Source organism: Xenopus tropicalis, chromosome 4 (genome assembly GCF_000004195.4).
Source record: "Xenopus tropicalis strain Nigerian chromosome 4, UCB_Xtro_10.0, whole genome shotgun sequence".
NCBI lineage: Eukaryota > Metazoa > Chordata > Amphibia > Anura > Pipidae > Xenopus > Xenopus tropicalis.
The window spans coordinates 142,551,648-142,577,628 of NC_030680.2; the positions used below are offsets into that span (position 1 = coordinate 142,551,648).

The window sequence follows — 25,981 nt, forward strand, 5'->3', positions numbered from 1 at the left end:
CTTATCCGGAATACCCTTGGTCCCGAGCATTCTGGATAACAGGTCCTATACCTGTACATACTAAAAGTTAATGTAAAGGCAGGGTTGGACTGGGGGACCCCCGCCATGGTCCCCACCCCGGGCCCCTGCTACTCACCCAAACCCCTCCCCCAAGTGTGCATACTTAGATGTGTCGGAAGAGGGGGACCTGAGGGCCCCGAAGTGCCCAGCAGGGATCGGTTCTGGGTTGGCAGGGCCCATCGGGTTTTTGTCCCGCTGGCCCATTCCGACCCTTTGTTGAATCATTCTTAGCCCCATCTTATGTAAAGGAGTTGAGAGGTTGGTACCATTTGCCTTTAGTAGCCTGGGAGCGACTGCAATGCACTCAGCCTGACTGTTTGTATTTGGGCACAGTGTTAATAATGTATCCAGTCCTTATATAATGTGCTTGGGGGTTCGTAATTCAGGAAGTCACATTCCTTCCACTTTGCCTTGGAGGATTATAATGAGCCGAGTCCCATCTGGGGGCTAATAATACTCTCAGTCGGCTCGTGCCCTGCGGCTGGGGCTTTATAATGCTCTCAATCTCCTGTGCTGTGATTAGGGGGCTATAATGCACACAATCCCCTTTTATATACTTTAAATCTCACGCACTGTGCTTTGGGATTAACTATAATAAGCATTAGAACAAGATGGCTTTGCTGGTTTATTTCGAGTATCTCCTAACGAGGAGAACTCGGTGCTGATACTAATGATGCCCAGTTTATCTGCACTTCTGTGCTTGATATTTGTCTTCGCAGGGATCAGCCAAAAAAAAAAAAACGTTGTTACTGTGTGATATATATATATATATACTGTAGGTAATAAGAGATGTAGGTAATCGGGATCTGGGGCTTTCCGGATAAGGGATCTTTCCGTAATTTGGATCTCCTTACCTTAAGTCTACTAAAAAAATCAGTTAAACATCATTTAACCCCAATAGGGCTGTTCTGCCCCAATAAGGGGTAATTATATCTTAGTTGGGATCAAGTACAGGTACTGTTTTATTATTACAGAGAAAAGGGAATCATTTAACCATTAAATAAACCCAATAGGGCTGTTCTGCCCCCAATAAGGGGTAATTATATCTTAGTTGGGATCAAGTACAGGTACTGTTTTATTATTACAGAGAAAAGGGAATCATTTAACCATGAAATAAACCCAATAGGGCTGTTCTGCCCCAATAAGGGGTAATTATATCTTAGTTGGGATCAAGTACAGGTACTGTTTTATTATTACAGAGAAAAGGGAATCATTTAACCATTAAATAAACCCAATAGGGCTGTTCTGCCCCAATAAGGGGTAATTATATCTTAGTTGGGATCAAGTACAGGTACTGTTTTATTATTACAGAGAAAAGGGAATCATTTAACCATGAAATAAACCCAATAGGGCTGTTCTGCCCCAATAAGGGGTAATTATATCTTAGTTGGGATCAACTAAGTAAATCATTTGTAAAAAATAGTATTATTTGCTTATAATGGAGTCTATTGGAGAAGACCATTCTGTAAATCGGAACTTTCTGGATAACAGGTTTCCAGATAAGGGATCCTATACCTGTGTATATATATGTCTGACTTATAAGGGTTAATGTTATAAAAGGAACAACGTTTGCCCAGAAGCAGTAACCCATAGCAACCAATCAGCAGGCAGTATTTACTGGTCACCTGTTTAAAAGCAAACATCTTATTGGTTGCCATGGGTTACTGCTCCTGGGCAAACTTAGTGCCTATCATTACATAATTCGAAAAATGGCAAAAAATGTGGGAAATTTGAGAACCACTCGACTGACGAGTGCAAGTTTTTTGCTGTGACCATGGCGGCCAAGTCCTTTTTTTATTTCCTAGGCAAAACCAAGGGCCATCACTTGATACAAGAGACCCTCGGAATCTGAGTAACTAGGAGACCAAGGATTACATTAAGATTTAAGAAAGAATGCACTTTCTCTTTAGAAAGTGTTGTTAAAAAATGACATTAATATTTTCCAACTTACCTATTTCTCCCAGTTTCCTGTGATGGGGGAAGTGTCCTGAAGTAAATCCTATAAAACAAATAAAGGCACGTTACAGTCAGCCCATAGACATGCAAAGAATCATCAAGTGAATACAGGAGTAAAGTCATTTATATCAGCATATTACTTATTATTATTATTATTATTATTATTAATATAGAGCCAGCTAGCAGAATCAGATGTGTGACCTGCTGCTCAGGGGCGGGATGAAGGTGTTGAACCCACGAGGAGCCAGCAATTACGTTTTCATACGCTCACGCTAAGTGGATGCCTTACTAAGTATTATGATATAGTCAGACAGCTGAGATGTAATTTACTATGACCCAGGACGCAAGTGGTAGAGCACTAAGGGCTTCAAAAGTAGAGACAGGAGGGCTCATTTACATCCGCAACTGCAGGGAGCGAAGATCAATTTCAAGTGCAATTACCATGGCTTTTTTTTTCCATAATGCAGCGTTGAGGTAACAAGAGGAGTTGCAGTAGATGCAATTGCTGGTTAATGTTTTTGAAGTCTGGTTGATATGCACCTTATTCTTTAGACGCAAGGGTATTACACCCATTTACACAGGGTGCTGGAACTACTCCCTGGTCCAGAGGTGGTGGTATCTCCATGGTTCCTCTGTGTCTGAAGGCCCAACAGATCTCAATTCGGAATAGAAAGGCAGTGGCTGCGAGTGCAAGCAGTGCGGTTTGACGCAAGTACCTTCACAAATGAGCCCTAGGGTTTCTCTGTACCAAGCAGTGGGTGGAAAATTTGGTGCTAGGTAAAAAGCGCCACTTATGCTTCCCAATGTATGCATTCAAATGTTGTTTAGAGATGGGTAGGGGGCAAAATATGGTGGTTTTATTGCAATTTTGCTCACCTGGTCTTTGCAAATGACCCCTCTTGACAGTCACTGACAATCTAAGATATGTTCAAAACTCACTTAGGGCTCGATTTATTCATTTTTGCCACAAACAGGGGTAAACAAAGCAAATTAGGCTTTATATCTGTACGTCACATAGTAAAGGTGGCCATACAAGGGCCGATTCTAGCTGCCGATATAGGTCCCTTAGACCGATTCGGAAGCTAATTGGCCCATGTAGGGGCCTGAAATTGGGCAGATATCGATCGGGCAGGTTAAAAAATTTAATCGGATCGGGGACCGCATCAGCTTGTTGCAGTCCTCGATCCAACTTCTCCTACTCCCTTTGTTCTAATTCGATCGTTTGGCCCCAGGGCCAAATGACCAAATTAGCCTGGATTTGCCCGATATCACCCAGGTGGGGATATCAGGAAAAGATCCACTCGCTTGGCGACATCACCAAGTGAGCGGATCTGAAGGTGTATGGGTACCTTAAGAGATGACAAAGAGCCAAGCAGACACCCAATATGCATGTTGGCAATAGCCAATGATTGCAGTGCCCCTTTGTCACCTGATGTGGTTGCCCCCCCCAGCATCAACAGAACACCCTCACTATTTATGATACAAATGCAACATTAAAGGGGAACTGTCACCAAAACATAAAACACTGTATAATAAAAGTCTTTTAAAAATTAAACATAAAACCCAAATTCTTTTTTTAATTAAATTATCCATACCTGTTATAAATGTATTTAAAAATCTGAGCTGTCAATCATATATTGCCTGCCCCGCCTCTATGCTGAAGGCATAGAGGCAGGGCAGGCAATATATGATTGACAGCTCAGATTTTTAATTGCAATTACTTTCACTTTCCATTCAGCACTTCCTAGATATCACCTAGACGGCAAATGCATAAGATTTGGGGGCAAGACAAAGCTTGCCTTAATAACAGGGTCCACAAAATGGCGCCGGCCTGCTGGCTGTGATTGTAAATTCCAAGAGTAAAGGGAAACAAAATGAAATAATTTATACAGTGTAAGTAAAGTTTATTTTGCTCAACTAACATGATACAAAAGGATTTGGAATTATTTCTTAGGGTGACAGGTCCCCTTTAAAGATTAACCCCCTGACTGCCAGCTGTGCCGAGCAATTCTCATGATACCAAGATTCCTTTAGAAAACTGCAGAACCGCAAAACCGACGGCACTTGGCGCTCAGCTACTTGCTTAATAAAATCATGTCTGACTCCTCATTTCATTCTGCGACTGTAGAACTTTACACATTTAGGTATTTGCAAAATACATTTAAAAATAAAAAAAAAGGTTCTACAACCCCCTTGGAGAGTGGATGGAAATCTGCCAAAACCGAGCAAAAAGCCAAACGCAGCGGTGGAAACTAAGCTTTTTTATGGCACAGAAGCCAACGCTATTCTCAATGCTTTTAATATTATAAATAACACAATAAACCTGCATTTCACGCCTGGTTTATTTTGTGGCCCTCAGGACTCGAACAACACAACAACGAGACCTCAGTAACGGATCATGGAATCGGTGACTTCGGTAATGAATCGGAACCGCAGTAAATGGAGCGATATCGATAGAGAGGGTCAGCTGTTACACTGACGAGATCAAAGCAAATTTGTGGGACCTTAATGCCCACCAGATGCCTTGGAGGGGGGCTCATTTATGCAAAATTGCCCTACTGCCACCTTATACTAGCAGTGGGCTATGGTAGACACTAGTCATGGGTGTATGGTGACCCAGTGGTTAGTATTCCTGCCCTACAACACTGCAGTCTTAGGTTCAATTACAGCTGGGGCACAATCTTCAAGGAGATTGTAGGGGTAATTTTTGTGACCCCACACGGGTCAAGTGCAAACGCACTAAGGGTTTAAAGCAGGGGTCCCCAACCTTTCTTACTTGTGAGCCACAGTCAAATGTAAAAAGACTTGGAGAGCAACACAAGCACCATAAAAGTTCATGGAGGAGTCAAATAAGGGCTGTGATTGGCTATTAGGGAACCTCTATGCACCCTATCAGCTTACAGGGGCTTTATTTGGTAGGAAATCTTGTTTGTATTCAACCAAAACTTGCCCCCAAGTCAGGAATTCAAAAATAACTCCCTGGTTTGGGGGCACTGAGAGCAACATCCAAGGGGTTGGGGAGCAACATGTTGCCCCCGAGCCACTGGTTGGGGATCACTGGTTTAAAACATGCTCCTTTGAAATATAATTGCGTTCAGGATCCTCAGGTCAGGTTTCCAGTTTGGCGCTAGAAGCAGTGACCAACACCAGTTGGCCATAGAGCAGGGAATAAGTACCAAGCTCTGTTCCAGACTGCCAGTGCTTCCTTAAAGTCCCAGAAACGAGGGGCCTGCCCGACCCCAGGGCCAAACGATCAAATTAGCCTACACGCTCCCCGATATCACCCACCCGTAGGTGGGGATATCGGGTGAAGATCCGCTTGCTTGGCGATCTCTCCAAGCGAGCGAATCTTAACGTGTATGGGGTCCTTTACTTGTGCATGTTGGGGGTAGGAGGGTTATACCTACATAACTGCCCCGCCCCATCCGCACCTCATGAATACAGTGCTGCCTAATGCTTATTTTGGGAGTGCAGAGACCTTGTATGTGCAGAATAGGGTGCAAAAAATGATAAAAACAGAGTAGATTGTCAACATTTTTGCACTTTACATCTTGCTTTGCACATAATAAATGACCCCCCGTATGTTCCCCATTGTGTCTCTGTGGGGTTTCTCTTGGTTCTTCCCCAACACTCCAAAGACATACAGGCAGGTAACTTGGCCCCTGATAAATCTGCCCCTATTGTATGTGAATGTGATAGGGACCCAGTGTCGGACTGGCCCACCAGGATACCAGGAAAACTCCCGGTGGGCCCAGGTGTCAGTGGGCCCTCCTGCTCCTAGACATTTGGCCTAATTCATGGTTATTCTTTATAATTCTATGGGAACAAAAAATTAAATATATAGAAGAATAGATTATGGAATGTAAAGATATAAAAACTAGGAAAATATGGAGACTGAGTAACGAGCAGATGAAAAATAGCTTGGAGAGTGGCCCATGGTCTAAGGTTTTCTGGTGGGTCCCTGGGGCCCCAGTCCGACACTGTAGAGACCGTAAATGTTTACTTTTCAAAAAGATTAAGTTGTTTTTGGGTGGAGTTCCCCTTTAATGTATCAAAAAGAGGCCTTTAGTTCTTGGGTCCCATGGCAAATGCCCTCTCTTTTCCACTTACTCTTCAAACCATCGCTAACAATAAAAGCATTTGTCATGGAGCAGACGGAATGTTCTGGGCGAGATCTTGCTATCACATTAGTGTCCCTTTGGGGCCCAGAGCATCACCTATCTGAGGACTGATCACAATTCAGACTGCTAACAGCGGACAAACAGGCTGCAATGATTTCACGAGTGCTCTTATCTGTTCAATTACTTTGAGACAACATTATTTTGTGTCCTTGACCCTACCTTCCGTGTATTCCCTTTCCCTGCTTTATAGTGATTGGCAGCCATTGTTTTTTTTTTATTTCTAAACTTGGGCCGGGGAACAATTCTCTCTGGAAAGTGGCGCAGAGTTATTGTCTTTTAAAGCAACCGCGCTGTTTAAGGGATAATACTCTTGTAAATATACTTTTTTCAAATTTCAAAGAGTTGTTCCCTATGGTGTTATCAGAGTTCACATCCTATGTAATACAATTAAACCTAAGGTCAAAAATACAGACACTATGGAGTGTGGGTATAGCCCATTTTTATTATTAAAGGGGTGGTTAACTTTTAAAATATTCTAGAATGTCCTATTCCTAGCAACTTTGCAATTGGTCTTCATTATTTTTTGTTTTATATAGTTTTTCCAGCAGCCAAAAGAAACATTGCACTCTCAGGCTACAATTTTCCCTTATCTTTCTATTTAGGCCCCTTCCTATTCATATTCCAGTCTCTTGTTCAAACCAGTGGCTGGTTGCCAAGGTAAACAAGACCCTAGCAACCAGGTAGCTGCTAATATCCCAAGCTGCTGAACACAAATCTAAATAGCTGAAAAACCACTACTAATAAAAAACAAAAACCAGTTGCAAATTGACTCAGGATTACAATATATACGTTATGCTATTAGTTAGGCGGTTCTGGACCAAGGTGACTCAATATAAGGCTGATAATCTAGAACTTCAAAATGTCTGTAGACAAGCTTACACCTCTAAATAAGGCGAAATCTTTAGCCTGGGCAGTTCCATACTATGCTAAAAAGTCAGTGGTCTTTTGAACTCCCCTTTAATTCAAAGGTACCCTTTATGACCCAGTTTACAGGGCCCTGACAGACCTAGGAAGGAGGGTGTTGGGAATTATGGGGGGTTGAAGTTTGCTGGGTTACCTGTTAAGAAGGTTTAAGACACAAGGGGTTAAAGAAGGAAGGAAGTAAAGGGGGCATTCTCTTTTATCTTAAACAGCTCCCGCCCACATGGGGGTGGTGCTAGTATGGAGTCACAGCAGGAGGGGCTCCCCTCGGGGGGGGGGGGGAGCCTGTGATAGGGCTCTGAATTTTAGGGCCTAACTTGGGTTATGGTGGCCATACTTGTTCAGATTTTAAACGACCAATCACCATGGTACCAAAATTATCGGGTCAATAATTCGCCAACACACAGTCTAAAAATCGTACAAAACTGCGTATTGTATGGTTCTGTTGGTGCGTGTATGGCCAGCTTTAGGCCAAAGTGATGGAAGGGGCCCGGTGGAAGGGGTGTGAGTTATGGAGAAAAGCCACACCTAGGAGGGACAACAGGGGGGCCCCTCACCCTTGGTTAGAATGGTTTGCAGCCTTTAGGCGCTATCGGAGGTTACAAGGAAGTTAATTGTTAACTATTATATAATATATATATATGTACAGTAGTGATGAGCGAATCTGTCCCATTTCGCTTCGCCATAAAATTCGCGAAACGGCAAGAAAATTTGCAAAACACATTTTTCGCACAATTTTTTTGTCACCCTCATCTTTTTTGTCCCCCGCGTTATTTGACATGACCGTGCCTTTTATTTGATGCGACTGCACCCAATTTTGACGCGTCCGCACCCCTTTTTTGACGTGCTGGTAATTGTACAGTAATTGTTTACATTACCTTAAACTTAACTGATATTTATATATGCTGGTTGTTATTTATGTAAGTTTGTTAATTAACAAGCTGTGGCCTTTTTTTCCCAAAGTGTTTTGTGTAGTCGTTTGTTATATTAATAAAGTGGGAGGAGCTTGTGTTTGTTGGGAGGGGCTTATCAAATTGACGCTGTCCCTGTCATGTTTCCAAGAGATTTGGGATGAAAGGGAAAGTACACATACAGCCCAAGCTGAGCAGTGAGGTTGCTATGCATCGGGCATATAGTCACACACACCTGGAAATATCCTTCCTTGGAAAAACATATTGATTCCTATTATAAATGAAACATTTACAGCAGTAATTCCATCAGTGTTTCAGCCGCAGGCACAAGTCACTCCTGAGCGGGAAGTAGTTAATAATCACTGGGCTGAACCGTATTATAGAATAATAAAATGCACTTTCCCCTGGGGGCACCGCGCTTGGAGGGGTCTGTGCCGCAGTCCATACAGTTGCTCTGCAAGGCAGTGCTGCCCTGTGGGGTAGGAAAAAGCAATGTACAAGCACAAACAGCCCCTCTTGGGGTAAATGGGCTCACATTGGCTTCATGTTCATTAATGGAAACTGGAGGAATTTACCTTAAAACTTGTTTTGTGCTTGCAGAGACAGGGGTCCTTGCAGAGTATAAAGGCAGGAGCATCTGAGGAAGGATCATGAGTTACAGTTCAACAACAGCTGGAGGGATGCAGGTTACATAAAAAGTAGTTACACAATATAATGGGGGTAATTTACTAACACAGATGCTCAGTTGCGCCAGCGTAGTTACCTATAGCAACCAATCAGCCATTAGTTTTGTTACTGTATGTCTTCTACTAGCTAAAATACAAAAGCAAAACTGCTATAATACGTTCTTTGTCATCCTAAAGGTCCCCATACACGGGCCAATTCTAGCTGCCGATATGGGTCTCGTAGACAGATTCGGCAGCTAATCGGCCCGTGTATGGGCACTACCGACGGGCCTGCCCGACCGATATCTGGCCTGAAATCGGGCAGGTTAGAAAATCTAGTCGGATTGACTTTGCCTATACCCGTCGTTATAATTTGATCATTTGGCCCCAGGGCCAAACTATCGAATTAGCCTGGATTCTCCCAATATCGCCCACCCGTAGGTGGGGGATATTGGGAGAAGATCCGCTCGCTTGGCGACATCGCCAACTGAGCGGATCTGCCAGTGTATGGGGACCTTTACTATCATTTTCCCCAAGGAGCCCCTAAAATCTGGGGGGGTGCAAAATATTTCCAGATGCCTTTTGTATTTAAAAAGGTGGTTAACTTTTAGTATGTTATAGAATGGCTCATTTTTAATAACTTTTCAATTGGTCTTCATTTTTGCTTTTTATATTATTATCAGCCTTCTTCTGCCTCTTTCCAGCTTTTAAATGGGGACCACTGACTCCAGGTGCCAAAAACCTCTGTAAGGCTACAATTTTACTGTTGCTTTTTATTCCAGGCTCTTATTCTAATCAGTGCCTGGTTGCTAGAGATGTAGCGAACTGTTCGCCGGCGAACTAATTCGCGCGAACATCGGGTGTTCGCGTTCGCGCAAATTCGCGGACTTTTGGCGATGTTCGCCATTTTGGGTTCGCCGCGGTTTTTTTGGCGTTTTGTTTTTTTTTTGCGTTTTTTTTTCTTTAGGTTTTTTTTGGCGTTTTTTTTTTTTGGCGTTTTTTTGGCATTATTTTTTGGCGTTTTTTTTTGGCGTTTTTTTTTTTGGCGTTTTTTTTTACAAAGTATTTTTCAGAGAAATTTTTGCTTGATCCCCCTCCTGCATGCCCCTGTCCAGGTCGTGGCACCCTTTAAACAACTTTAAAATCAGTTTTCTGGCCAGAAATGGCTTTTCTAGGTTTTAAAGTTCGCCTTCTCATTGAAGTCTATGGGGTTCGCAAAGTTCGCGAATATTCGCGAGTTTTGCCGAAAGTCCGCGAACGGGTCCGCGAACATTTTTGCCGATGTTCGCTACATCCCTACTGGTTGCTAGGGTAATTTGGACCCTAGCAACTAGATAGCTGCTGAAATTCCAAACTGAAGAGCTGCTACATAAAAAATGAAGACCAATTGCAAACTGTCCCAGAATATCACTCTCTACATCATACTTAATCTAAAGTTCCAGGGAGAAGCTTATGGGCCCCACAGCAACTCATTTAGGACTTTCCAGCACATTTATCTCTAGTTTTGGGTTCCAGTATGTTAATATAAGATTATTGCCAGCCTTATTACAAGGCACATGGGGGTCAATGTTAAATATCAGCAATGAGTCACGTAAGGCTGTCCCTGGAGATAGATATCTCTAAGCTTCCCCCTGCGTGGAACGGCTGTGTCTGGCCATTAAGTAAGCAGAATACATTACAAAAGGCCCTAGGGGAGAATAAAAGAAGTCTATACAAAGGAATAAATGAGACAATAATAATGCTATATATGTTTGGGTGACACTGCATCGTGGGCCGCATTCCCATAAACGCTACACTTCGCAGAAACAGAGATGCACAACTTATGAAATGCTATTAATCCCCCTGTATAATAGTGCGGGGAGGGCCGAGGAGCCTTATAGGAAATACCCCCAGGGTAAAAGCTTAACAAACAGATTATATCATATTAAGTGACCTATTAAAGAATCTCCCCAAACTGGAATATATATATCAGTAAATATTGCCCTTTTACACCCTTTCCCTTGAGCCGCCATTTAGTGATGGGCTGTGTGCTCCCTCAGAGATCAGCTGACAGGAAGTGATGCAGCTCTAACTGTAACAGGAAGTAGTGTGGGAGCAAAAGGCAGAACTCTGCCCATTCATTGGCTGATGGGGCCTGGCATGTATGTGTGCCTTGGCTTGTTTGTGTGCACTGTGAATCCTATGATCCCAGGGGGCGGCCCTTAGTTCTTTAAATGGCAGTTTTCTATTTAGGATTACCCAATGGCACATACTGCTAAATAAGTATATTTTTACACATGAGCTGATTTATGCAATAATTTTTTATAGAGACCTACATTGTCCAGGAGTATAGTTTTTCCTTTTCTAAACTCAAAAAACAAGTGCTTCTCTGTGCCCTTTAGCATTTACATTCATTTTCTATTTGTAATGCTTTTGGAGATATTTGCACAATTTAAGACTGCTAATACCAGGCTTCCACTCTTTCACTCTTTGATAAATATACCCCAGAGGGTCAGCATCCTGAACTGGCTACATGTTACCTAAATAGCCCCCTTAATCCTAGGGTCACTGACACTTTTTTAAAGAGAGCTACTGAGCTGAAATTCTTGTATTAGCAGTCTTAAACTGCAAATATTTCAAAAAAACGTTAAAAACAGAAAGCAAATGTAAAGTCCATTCGCATCAACCTCTTTAGAGGTTTAAAGAGCTCATTGGGTAAGAAGTTTATAAGCCCATGGATGCAGCTCTCTCTCAACTATTCCACAAATGTCACTACTGTTTGTCATTGTGACCAAATTACAAAATCCAAACCTCCATTTTTAAAAACAGGAATGGAAGAGGGAGGCAGATTTAAGTGCTGAAAGTGGGGCACATTGGAACAAGAGCCCCCCAACCCTCCTTCCTCTTAGGTGGTGGGAACTGGTGGCCTGGGTTGAGGTTGTGTGATTGCAGTGGGGAATGGGCTTCTCCTTGCTGGTAGGGTTATGGAATTTGGTTACGATTAGGATGAATATAAGTATTAAAGTGGGTATTGGTAGATATAAAGGGACGTTCCCAGGGCAAGATTGAAAGAGAATGTATATTTACTAATGTGATGTATATTTTACAGGTATTGGATCCTTGTCCAGAAACCCATTACCCAGAAAGTTCCGAATTAGGGAAAGGCCATATTCCATAGACTCTGTTTTAATTAAATAACTTACATTTTTTTCCTTACATTTTTTCAATAACTTACATGGTTTCCTTTTTCTCTGTACAGGTATCGGACCCCTTATCCGGAAACCCGTTATCCAGAAAGCTCCGAATTACGGAAAGCCCGTCTCCCATAGACTCCATTATAAGCAAATAATTCAGAATTTTAAAACCGATTTCCTTTTTTTTATGTAGAAATAAAACAGTACCTGTACTTGATCCCAACTAAGATATAAATAATCCTTATTGGATGCAAAACAATCTTATTGGGTTTAATTAATGTTTTATTAATTTTTTAGTAGACTTAAGGTATGGAGATCCAAATTACGGAAAGACCCCTTATCCGGAATACCCTTGGTCCCGAGCATTCTGGATAATGGGTCCTATACCTGTAATAATAAAACAGTACCTGTAATTGATCCCAACTAAGATATAATTACCCCTTATTGGGGCAGAACAGTCCTATTGGGTTTATTTAATGGTTAAATTATTCCCTTTTCCCTGTAGAAATAAAACAGTACCTGTGCTTGATCCCAACTAAGATATAATTACCCCTTATTGGGGGCAGAACAGCCCTATTGGGTTTATTTAATGGTTAAATGATTCCCTTTTCTCTGTAATAATAAAACAGTACCTGTACTTGATCCCAACTAAGATATAATTACCCCTTATTGGGGGCAGAACAGCCCTATTGGGTTTATTTAATGGTTAAATTATTCCCTTTTCCCTGTAGAAATAAAACAGTACCTGTACTTGATCCCAACTAAGATATAATTACCCCTTATTGGGGGCAGAACAGCCCTATTGGGTTTATTTAATGGTTAAATGATTCCCTTTTCTCTGTAATAATAAAACAGTACCTGTACTTGATCCCAACTAAGATATAATTACCCCTTATTGGGACAGAACAGCCCTATTGGGTTTATTTAATGGTTAAATGATTCCCTTTTCTCTGTAATAATAAAACAGTACCTGTACTTGATCCCAACTAAGATATAATTACCCCTTATTGGAGCAGAACAGCCCTATTGGGTTTATTTCATGGTTAAATGATTCCCTTTTCTCTGTAATAATAAAACAGTACCTGTACTTGATCCCAACTAAGATATAATTACCCCTTATTGGCGGCAGAACAGCCCTATTGGGTTTATTTCATGGTTAAATGATTCCCTTTTCTCTGTAATAATAAAACAGTACCTGTACTTGATCCCAACTAAGATATAATTACCCCTTATTGGAGCAGAACAGCCCTATTGGGTTTATTTCATGGTTAAATGATTCCCTTTTCTCTGTAATAATAAAACAGTACCTGTACTTGATCCCAACTAAGATATAATTACCCCTTATTGGCGGCAGAACAGCCCTATTGGGTTTATTTCATGGTTAAATGATTCCCTTTTCTCTGTAATAATAAAACAGTACCTGTACTTGATCCCAACTAAGATATAATTACCCCTTATTGGCGGCAGAACAGCCCTATTGGGTTTATTTCATGGTTAAATGATTCCCTTTTCTCTGTAATAATAAAACAGTACCTGTACTTGATCCCAACTAAGATATAATTACCCCTTATTGGGGGCAGAACAGCCCTATTGGGTTTATTTCATGGTTAAATGATTCCCTTTTCTCTGTAATAATAAAACAGTACCTGTACTTGATCCCAACTAAGATATAATTACCCCTTATTGGAGCCAAAACAATAATACTGGGTTTAATTACTGTTTGAATATTTTTTTTAGTAGGCTTAAGGTAAGAGATCCAAATTATGGAAAGACCCCAGGTCCCAAGCATGCTGGATAACAGGTCCCATACCTGTAATATTAAATAAATGATACGGTGGCCTTGTCAGCCCAAATTGTTTTCAGTGGATCATTGAGTAGAAGAGGTTTGGGTATAGATCAGGGATCCCCAACCTTTCTAACTCGTGAGCCACATTCAAATGGAAAAAGTGTTGGGGAGCAACACAAGCATGGAAACATTTGCACCCCTGGGGGTGCAAAAAAGGGCTATAATTGGCTATTTGGTAGCCCCTATGGGGACTGGCAGCCTACAGGAGGCTCTGTTTGGCTTTACAGTGGGTTTTATGCAACCAAAAGTTGCCCCCAAGCCAGAAATTCAAAAATAAGCACCTACTTTGAAGCCACTGGGAGCAACATCCAAGGGGTTGGGGAGCAACATGTTGCTCACGAGCCACTGGTTGGGGATCACTGGTATAGATGGTGCTACAGGCAAGGAATGGGCGGGACGGCAATAGGGCAGTGGGTTGGTCGGCCAAGGTTGACTCTGCCCCAATAATGTTTCATTTAAACAAGGCAGAGCCAACAATCCGACATTCGGACATTTAATCAGAGGCTTCGCTTGGGGACTGTTTCACCTTCACAGAACTTTCTTCTCACGGAGGATATATTCCGTTTCTTTACATGACACAATGATTAAAAACACCATGCACATTATGGGATAATTTGTATCCAAGTTGCATTCTGCTTTATCACCTTGATTTCATTAACGAGCATCTCCAACTTAATTTATATATGCAGAGAAATTAGATTTCGCTGTAATCACTGTTGATGTATTATCCCCGGGAAAAAGGGTTCCACGCGATTTCTAAGCAGCGGAATTGTGAAACAGAGACTGCGCATCTGAGCACCCCGCACCTGGGCGAGACATCTGGAATCCAACCGCTAACCTGATTGTTGGGATATTGGGGGTGTTTAAAGCCATACTGTTATACAGGGTTGGACTGGGGTGAAGGGCCCACCGGAGCTCCTGTCCCAGGGGCCCTGCAGGTGCCCCAGCCAGTTGCCTCCCCCCCCCCGCGGGGGCCGCCTAACCCCCCCTCAGGGCCCCTCCTAACCCCCTTCGCAGGGTCCCCCCTAACCCCACTTGCAGGGCCCCCCTAACCCCCCTTGCAGGGCCCCCAACCCAACCTGCTCCTCCGAGCACATAAATTTTGGCGGCCCAGTCCGACCCTGCTGTTATACAATTAAAGAGGGTCTTATCGTGTACAACAATATCTATTGATTTAAAAAAAGTAAATGGGCAGTTCAAGCTTACAAAGGATAAATTACACATGTTAAGGGGTTATTATAGATGATACTGACACTTTATTTATACTACTATGGGTTCAGGGGTTATTATACATGATACTGACACTGTATTTATACTACTATGGGTTCAGGGGTTATTATACATGATACTGACACTTTATTTATACTACTATGGGTTCAGGGGTTATTATACATGATATTGACACATGTATTTATACTACTATCGGTTCAGGGGTTATTATGCTTAATACTGATAATGTATTTATATTACTATGGGTTCTGAGGTTATTATACATGATATTGACACATGTATTTATACTACTATGGGTTCAGGGGTTATTATACATGATACTGACACTGTATTTATACTACTATGGGTTCTGAGGTTATTATACATGATACTGACAATGTATTTATACTACTATGGGTTCAGGGGTTATTATACATGATACTGACACTGTATTTATACTACTATGGGTTCTGAGGTTATTATACATGATATTGACACATGTATTTATACTACTATCGGTTCAGGGGTTATTATGCTTAATACTGATAATGTATTTATACTACTATGGGTTCTGAGGTTATTATACATGATATTGACACATGTATTTATACTAATATGGGTTCAGGGGTTATTATACATGATATTGACACATGTATTTATACTAATATGGGTTCTGAGGTTATTATACATGATACTGACAATGTATTTATACTACTATGGGTTCTGAGGTTATTATACATGATATTGACACATGTATTTATACTACTATCGGTTCAGGGGTTATTATGCTTAATACTGATAATGTATTTATACTACTATGGGTTATGGGGTTATTATACATGATACTGACACTGTATTTATACTACTATGGGTTCAGGGGTTATTATACATGATACTGACACTGTATTTATACTACTATGGGTTCAGGGGTTATTATACATGATAATGACACTGTATTTATACTACTATGGGTTCAGGGGTTATTTAACATGATAATGACACTTTATTTATACTACTATGGGTTCAGGGGTTATTATACATGATATTGACACTTTATTTATACTACTATGGGTTCAGGGGTTATTATACATGATACTGACACTGTATTTATACTACTATGGGTTCAGGGGTTATTATACATGATACTGACACTTTATTTATACTACTATGGGTTCTGAGGTTATTATACATGATACTGACAATGTATTTATACTACTATGGGTTCTGAGGTTATTATACATGATATTGACACATGTATTTATACTACTATCGGTTCAGGGGTTATTATGCTTAATACTGATAATGTATTTATACTACTATGGGTTCAGGGGTCATTATACATGATACTGACACTGTATTTATACTACTATGGGTTCAGGGGTTATTATACATGATAATGACACTGTATTTATACTACTATGGGTTCAGGGGTTATTTAACATGATACTGACACTGTATTTATACTACTATGGGTTCAGGGGTTATTATACATGATAATGACACTGTATTTATACTACTATGGGTTCAGGGGTTATTTAACATGATAATGACACTTTATTTATACTACTATGGGTTCAGGGGTTATTATACATGATATTGACACTGCATTTATACTACTATGGGTTCAGGGGTTATTTAACATGATAATGACACTGTATTTCTACTAATATGGGTTCAGGGGTTATTATACATGATACTGACACTTTATTTATACTACTATGGGTTCTGAGGTTACTATACATGAGAATGACAATATATTTATACTACTATGGGTTCAGGGGTTATTATACATGATACTGACAATGTATTTCTACTACATTGTTGAAATGGCACATACCTTGGGGTATAATTGTGATGGGGGGGGTTGCTTCTCTCTGCTTGTTTTCAAGTTTTCTATATTTTTTGTTGTTCTAGATCGCTGCCTAATACTGACGGTTTTCTTTAACCGATGATTAATACAGAGCCCGGCCTATCTGTAATTAAAAGTCGTTCCTGTTGTAATTGCTCGAGCAATACCAGCAGTCAATAGGATCAAGCATTTTATCTTTGTCATAAACGTCCAGGAAGAAAACATTTTGTTTAATTATTCTACAAAAAAAAAAAAAAATCAGTAGAATTCTAAATGAAATGTATTTGCTTTTGACTAATCTGCATCGGTGGGAATTATTGAGAGATTAAAGGGATTCTAAGCAATAGATAATTATGGAGCTGTCACAGTTTGTTATGGTAACTTGCAGCAGTTGGTGTTCTGAATACATTGTTCTATTTTATCTGCTGAGTGGGCTGCGCTTATTATTATTATTACGCCCGCAGTCTGTGTTGGTTCAAAGGGTGCCATTTAATTATTACAATGAACATTCTTAATTTTCAATTACCATGGCTCCGGAGAGCAGCCTTTCCAGGGAAGGGCATCTAAGGGCTCTGGTACACGGGGAGATTAGTCGCCCGCGGCAAAACTCCCTGCTTGCGGGCGACTAATCTCCCCGAGTTGCCTTCCCCTGCCATCCCACCGGCGAACATGTAAGTCGCCGGCGGGATGGCAGACGCGGCGGGGCGATTTCGGGAAATCGCCGAAAAAGCCTCGCGAGTCTTTTTCGGCGATTTGCGCAAAATCGCGCCGCCGCGTCTGCCATCCCGCCGGCGACTTACATGTTCGCCGGTGGGATGGCAGGGGGAAGGCAACTCGGGGAGATTAGTCGCCCGCGAGCAGGGAGTTTTGCCGCGGGCGACTAATCTCCCCGTGTACCAGAGCCCTTAAAGGCGTTTTCTTTCAGTGACTTTTGAGTAAATGGGACGAATTGGGTCGTCTCCATTTAAGTGTGGACTTAGGTTTATAGGCAGCAGCAATGGGTTAATGTCAATAAGAGATCATTGTCACAGTTTGCGGAGGAATGCATGCTGGGAATGGGGGGATCTAGGCCCACTTTTGTTCACAAGGGAGCTGGTGATGTTGAACTGTGGGAACCTTGGTCCCATTATGGCTGCTTGTTCTTATTTGCTCTCCTATATGATCATGGGATTCCTCAGTGACTTCTAATATCCTTACATTTCACAATAGGGGGTACATTACTCACTGTAGCTATTACATGTGTATTAATAAAGCTGTGGCCTATTTTCATCCCAACCTGGATATCTTTACTGTCTACATAAGGGAACACTCTGCATGTATGGTACTGCACAGTCATATTACATCACAATAGAGTTTAAGCACAATATCAATACTGACAATGTGATCATTTCAGTATTAGTTAATATCCTTATCATTTACAGTAGGGGGTACATTATCCCTTATAATACATGAGTGATACTCAGAGTTCCCTGTATAACTCAGCCTGCAGCCTTGTGCCTTTATATGGTCACAGAACCCCTCAGCGACTGCTAATATCCTTATCATTTACAGTAGGGGGTACATTATCCCTTATAATACATGAGTGATACTCAGAGTTCCCTGTATAACTCAGCCTGCAGCCTTGTGCCTTTATATGGGCACAGAACCCCTCAGTGACTGCTAATATCCTTATCATTTACAGTAGGGGGTACATTATCCCTTATAATACATGAGTGATACTCAGAGTTCCCTGTATAACTCAGCCTGCAGCCTTGTGCCTTTATATGGGCACAGAACCCCTCAGTGACTGCTAATATCCTTATCATTTACAGTAGGGGGTACATTATCCCTTATAATACATGAGCGATACTCAGAGTTCCCTGTATAACTCAGCCTGCAGCCTTGTGCCTTTATATGGGGGGCACAGAACCCCTCAGTGACTGCTAATATCCTTATCATTTACAGTAGGGGGTACATTATCCCTTATAATACATGAGTGATACTCAGAGTTCCCTGTATAACTCAGCCTGCAGCCTTGTGCCTTTATATGGGCACAGAACCCCTCAGTGACTGCTAATATCCTTATCATTGACAATAGAGGAGATTCTGTAAGGGCAGCAGGGTAGGATAAGAGGCCAGCGCACTTATTCATTTTCAGGAAAGCTCAGCACTTAATAGTCTCAGTCAAAGAGAAGAAATCATTTTATCCCTAACTGGGATTTACATTCTCAGTAGGTTAAGCCGAGCCGCAGTCTCATCTCTCTCTCTGGATGGAACAGAGTGCAAGGTCAGTAAATGTCTATGGAACAAGTCAGTTAATATTGTGACAAACACGCGGCAATGTGTGCGAGGAATTATGCAAAAGTGACAATCAAACAAGCGGCTAAGCCCCCTGTTTACTTTAGGACTTTGGACAAAGCCTGCTTAGAGTAACAGTTATAGAAATCCAATAAATCCGTCGCCCCTCGGCCTCGGCACAGCGAGGAGGAATCCATACGACTGCCTTAGCGCGCGTCCTCGAGAAAAAGTCAGGGTGAAATATGGGCCTTTCCGTAAAGCCAATCATCTTGAATTATCGGTGGAATCCCAAGATCTATGGCGAGAAGCCCCTAAAAAATAATTAGGTGGCAGACGAAAAAAAACGAGACGCTGCGGAAGCTCCTTCAGACTGTTGCACACCGATGCAGATAATGACCGCCATTCTGCTGAGAAACACTCAAGCACTTGTAATAAATAAGTCGCAGTCAGACGTGAGTGGGGAGGCAGGAGAGATATAAGCGGCTCCCGTCAAAAGGGGTTTTAGCAGCCGAACGAGAGTGATGGATGAGTTTCCCAGAAAGAGCGTCGGGCGGGCGGCGCAGGAAAAAAAAATAGCATTCGACGGAAACAACTTTTCAGCTGTTGGATTATTGCATTTTTGGCAATTGGATTGCGGCTAGCAGGAAATGGGAAAAAATACAGACTGAAAAGTGAATCATGTGCAGATGGGGTGAAAAGAGGAGCAGAAATGCGATTAAATAACACAGCGATGAGAGAAAGCGACAGGCGAACCGCGTTCAGTATCTCCGGCTTCATATTGGGCTCATACGGAGTAATGTGCCGGGCTTTATTGGCGGCTACGGATGCAGATAAAGGAAGGGATTGATCAGCGGAAGCACAAATCCACTTACACTCTTTCTTATTTCCCTTTCATCTAATAAAACCTATATAATAGGTGAAATATGAGCCCGAGCGAATTCAATATGTAAAGCTGCCCATACACGGTAGGATCTGATCCAACGGGTGGCCAATATCTGGCAAACTCAGTTGTTTGGTCCTAGAGCTAAACGATCCAAATAAATCGGTGCGATCAGCAGAACAATGGGAAGGGAGCAAGATAGCAGCTCCCAGTAGGTATCAGAATAGCACTCAATAGTAAGAAATCCAAGTCCGGCTTGGGACTCCTCCAGTTACATGGGAGTAGGAGAAATAATAGCTTAGCTGAAAGCAGTTCTAATGTGTAGCGCTGGCTCCTTCTGAAAGCTCAGACTCAGGCACACTTTACTGCTGCGCTGCAAGTTGGAGTAATATCCCGCCCCACCCTCACCCCCAGCAGCCGATCAGCAGAACAATGGGAAGGGAGCAAGATAGCAGCTCCCAGTAGGTATCAGAATAGCACTCAATAGTAAGAAATCCAAATCCGACTTGGGACATACATATGATTGAGGAAGATGTTTTATATAATTTTGGAGGAAAATGTCTTTTATCAGGAACCTTGATCTAACTTAGAGTCTACGATTACAATAGAAGGTGCATGAAGGTTCAGAACTAAGCCAAGTCTTGTACCTTGCTCTAGTGCAGTTTTCAGGAGCAGTGTTCCATTCTTACATTGCTAAGCCTGCTTTATATGAGACATAAGCACCGCCCCCGAGGAGTATAAAAGAGTTAACTCCACCTCCTACACCTGGGGTCCCCAACCTTTTTTACTAGTGAGCCACAGTCAAATGTAAAAAGACTTGGAGAGCAACACAAGCACCATAAAAGTTCATGGAGGAGCCAAATAAGGGCTGTGATTGGCTATTAGACAGCCTCTATGCACCCTATCAGCTTACAGGGGCTTTATTTGGTAGGAAATCTTGTTTTTATTCAACCAAAACTTGCCCCCAAGTCAGGAATTTACAAATAACTCCCTGGTTTTGGGGCACTGAGAGCAACACCAAAGGGGTTGGGGAGCAATATGTTGCCCCTGAGCCACTGGTTGGGGATCACTGTCCTACACCATCAAAAATAAAGCTTTACTCAATGTCAGGATTCCAGAATTGCTGTGTATTATTAATATTATTCTACAAACTATCCTTTCTCACTCTAATGGAAGCCATGGTCACGACATTGCTTTAGTCCAACTTACAAAAAAAACCAAGGAAATATTATTTATACCAAAATGACATTTATGCTTCAAAAGTCCTTCACAAAACATCAAAGAAAATCACAAATTGCGACATCGCCAAATTAGTATTGAATACTTTTCCTCTGCAAAATGACATTTAGTGGAATAAAAAGGGACACTTGTACGGGAAAAAACAATACCGCACAGGTCAATTTCAATAAAACTTAACATAAACACCAAGAAGATTAGATTACCATTGTTTTAGTGAATTTATTGAATAGTCGGAGCAGCTCAGTATCTGAAGAAAGAAGCTTAGCGGCCCAACTTCAAACCAAGTCACGTTCTCTTCCACTGCTTTGTGTGCTTGTGTAGCTCAGAGCCATTTACTTTACTAGAAATTATTGGAACGCACTGAATATACTGAATGATACGGAGGGAAGTGAGGGAATCTGGGCTACACCGTAAGTCTAGCAGAATGAGTGATCAACTCTCAGGGTTGGGTGTGGGGCCCGTTCTTTTTATTTATCATGGAGAGTGATGAGCGAATCTGTTCCGTTTCGCCGAAAAACTTGCGAATCTTTCAAAAGATCCGCGAAACGGGGAAAAAATGTTGCCCGCGGCTATTATTTTTATCGTGCGGCTATTATTTTGTCACCCGCGGCTTTTATTTTGTTGCACGGCTATTCATTTGTCGCCCGTGGCTATTATTTTGTCGCCTGTGGCTATTATTTTGTCGCCCGCGGCTATTATTTTGTCGCGCGGCTATTTTTTTGTCGCCCGCGGCTATTATTTTGTTGCCTGTGGCTATTATTTTGTCGCCCGCGGCTATTTTTTTTTTGCCTGCGGCTATTATTTTATTGCCTGCGGCTATTATTTTATTGCCCGCAGTTATTATTTTGTTGAGTGGCTATTATTTTGTCACGCGTGGCTATTATTTCGTCACCCGTGGCTATTATTTCGTCGCACGGCTATTCTTTTGTCGCCTGCGGCTATTATTTCGTCGTCCACCTATTCTTTTTACACCCGCGACTATTCTTTTTTTTGACGACGTAAATTTTTGGACCTGCAGCGAATTTTTCGGCAGCAAATTTTTTCATACATCTTGCGAAACAATCCGCCAATGGCGAAACATGGAAATTCGCCGCGAATCCATGTCTGGCTAAACATTTCGCCCATCACTAATCATGGACGCTTTATGGCTTTTTGGAGTGCAATGTATGTGACTACACTTCACTGAGACCTCTAGTAGATATCCTATAATATTATAATCATCTCACAAGATTGCAACAGAGGAAGAAGCCTAGTGCCCACTGCTTGGAATGGCACATACAATGGCTCTATGCAAGTTTTAAGTGGCATAAATTACTAGTAGTAACTCACCCATACTCTTTGGCAGTCACCCTGATATGAGCCTCACTCACCAGTCACCAGCAGTACCAGGTCCGTCAACCACTGTCAGCAATTTGCACCCATAACCTGCCCCATTGAAATGAATAGAACCTCCAACCATCTCTCTAAAGCAGTGGAGAAGGAATTCTGGGAAGGAAGTCTTGGGACTGAGCCTCACCCACTGGATTTGAAAGCACAGCCAGGACAGTATAGTTATTGGAGTCCCAAAAGCAGACTGTTTTCATACTTATTGGGGCTCATCAGAGCAATACTGGGCTTTCCAGTCAACATATGTAGAGCCAGAGAAGTGGATCAACTAGAAAAGCATTTTGGTTGTGGAGAGACATCCTCTTTTGTATGTGTAGCCCACTTTTGCTGTGATTTGCTGCTACTTGCTATTACTTTGGCGCTGCAGGAGGCCTGAGCCCCGCTTACTATGGGGGACAGGTACAATACAGCTTTATGGCGTGCCTCCACCCAGGGGTGATGCTGTGGGACTATAACTCCCACCCCTGGGAACTTGATATTATGCAGACTCTTGCAGGGGTACTCCACACGACCCACTGTACCTTCCCCCTCCTTTGGGGTGTTTGCTTACCGGGCTGTAGATGATCCCTTGGGTAAGAAGGAGCCAGACACAAGTGGTTATCGTGAACCAGGTGAATCTCTTTATTCAGGGCAGACCTCTCCAGGAGTGGAATACATACATCAGGGCACCGTCTCCTTAACTTCACTCTTAGAGAACCTCTCTCCACCAGGTACCCACGGTACTCCTGCCAGATGACCCTCCTTTGGAAGCTCCGCCCGGTACTCTCGCCAGGAGACCCTCTCATAGAGCTCTCCCTGGTACTCTCGCCAGGCTGACCCTCCCATGAGGCCTCACCTCCCTTGAGGTCTCATGACTGACGTACCCCTGGATTAGAAATATTCCTCTAGCAGGGGCTTACTCCACCTAACTAGACACTTTGGGCCCTGATCTCCAGCTGATGGATTGCTGGGGGATCTTAACCCCATTATCACTCCTGGAGGGGCAAAGTCTGCCCTTTCTAGCTAAATGCCTACAGGTCACTCCTATCTCCTAAACTTTCTATCTAACACCCAGGCCTGTTGCACACCTCTATCCAGAGGGAGGTCCCAGGTGGAAAAACCTGTTAAGCATGGGAGCTATCCCCTTTTATATTCTAATGCACCACCCAGTGGCTGCTTCCCGAACTACAGGGAACTCCCATTTAACAGGTTAACATCCCATCACCATAGCCATACCTTCTAGGGCTGCTCTAGGGGTGTCCATCCTACAGGGCCCCAATTTGTCAAATCCCTACATATGCAAAGCAGAAGGAATTCTGGGAAGGATGAGGCGAAATGGGGGCAGGCCCGTGTAGACATGGCCAAGATGCACCTGGATTTCTTCAAATCTGAGTTGGCATCTCTGCAAACAAACACTATAATAAATTGTGTCTTTCATATAAATATAAAGTATATCTGTACTGTATATATATATATATATATATATATATATATATATATAAATATAATTCCCTCTACTAAGGGGTGGCCAAGGGATCACCTAGGACACCAGGCTCTCTCCCAGATCTGCTGGGCGGGGAACTGTAGTTCTTATTAACTAGAGGGGCCATAAGTTTAACATCTGCTATTTTTCAACTGCTCTGAATACATTTATTAGAAGAGCCGCGCCATGGACTTGACCACTGGAAAAGATGCACTTGAGTTTCAAGCACTGTTCTTTGTGTGACAAGTGTTCATTATCCATAATAACAACAAGAGGGGCTGATTGCAAGTGCTGGAAGAGAAGAAAACATGGCTTTACATATTCATATCTCCCTAACTGAACCTTCCCAGGCAGACAGGGATATCATGAAGCTCAGTTGAGCAGCGCTGACTAGTGATGGGCGAAAAGTTTCGCCAGGCATGGATTCGCGGCGAATTTCCGCGTTTCGCCATTGGCGGATTGTTTCGCGAAACGGATGAAAAATTTCGCCGCGGAAAAAATTCGCCACACGTCCAAAAATTGTCGCCGGCGTCAAAAAAGAATAGTCGCGGGCGACAAAATAATAGCGCGCGACAAAATAATAGCCGCGGGCGACGAAACAAGAGCCGCGCGACGAAACAAGAGCCGCGGGCGACGAAACAAGAGCTGCGGGCGACGAAACAATAGCCGCGCGACAAAATAATAGCCGCGTGCGACGAAACAATAGGCGTGCGACAAAACAATAGTCGCGGGCGACGAAACAATAGCCATGCAACGAAACAATAGCCGCGTGCGACGAAACAATAGCCGCGTGCGACGAAACAATAGCCGCGCGACGAAATAATAGCCGTGCGACGAAACAATAGCCGTGCGACGAAACAATAGCCGTGCGACGAAACAATAGCCGTGCGACGAAACAATAGCCGCGTGCGATGAAACAATAGCTGTGCGACAAAACAATAGCCGCGGGCGACGAAACAATAGCCGCGCGACAAAATAATAGCCGCGTGCGACGAAACAATAGCCGCGCGCGACAATTTTTTTGTCGCACGACATTTTCGCCGCTTCGCGAATTTTTCGCCGTTTCGCGGATCTTTTGAAAGATTCGCGAATTTTTCGGCGAAGCGAAACGGAACAGATTCGCTCATCACTAGCGCTGACCCAACGGCTATGGTTTATATAACAATCAAGCCACAGGATTCTATGGCTAAATATCTGTATATATAGGGTAGAAGCCCTTCTTTCTAATGAAGACATGGAACAGCAGGGTTGGACTGGGACACCAGGAAAATACCCATTGGGCCCTAGTGGGCCCCAGTGGCCCAGACCCAACACTGGTGGTCCATGTCTTCATTAGAAAGAACAGTTCTGGGCTTCTACCCTATACATACAGATATTTAGCCATAGAATCTTGTGACTTGATTGCTATATAAACCGCTTCCCCTGGCCTCTGATGTCCTCCCCGATGCGTTTCACATACTTGCATTCAGGGGAGGTTGTTGGGCGGGGGCTCCTGTGGGGGGGTTAGGGGTGTGCGGCGGGGGGCCCTGCAGGGGACTCATCTGGTGGAGGTACCTCATCAATACAGTGCAGTCGAACAAATTCCTGTGCCTATGGGATCTAAATTCAGAGCAGGTTTGCATCTATTTTTGCAGTTTGCACCCTACCCAGTGATTTGTGAATGAGCCCTTGTATAGTGACATAAGGTCATGGTTGGGTGATCCCATTGGTGCAAGTGTTGGAACTCTAAGGGGTGCTTATTGATTAACACTTGTGTCTGTGGAATTTGTTTCCAATTGCCCGTCATGGTGCAAAAAAAGGTAATCGGGGAGATGAAGGGGTTCAACTTTGCACCAATGCCCTTGAGCATATGCAAAAGACTTTGTGCCATTTGTAAATAATAACGATATTAATGTCCCCATTTTTTTCGCCAGGCCTGAATTCACAGTGAAATTCCACATTTCTCCATTGGTGCTGCCAAAATTCA

General features: G+C 42.6%; 1 protein-coding gene across 2 annotated transcripts in view; it reads right to left on the reverse strand.

Moving 5' to 3' along the window:
• tafa1 (TAFA chemokine like family member 1) overlaps positions 1-25,981 on the reverse strand; it is a 343,101-nt gene that overhangs the window by 140,062 nt on the left and 177,058 nt on the right. For both annotated transcript variants that reach the window (XM_012961982.3, XM_018089386.2), the window contains exon 3: positions 2,012-2,059. In XM_012961982.3, coding sequence (XP_012817436.2) covers positions 2,012-2,059 — 48 coding nt within the window. The remainder of the gene's footprint in view (positions 1-2,011; positions 2,060-25,981) is intronic.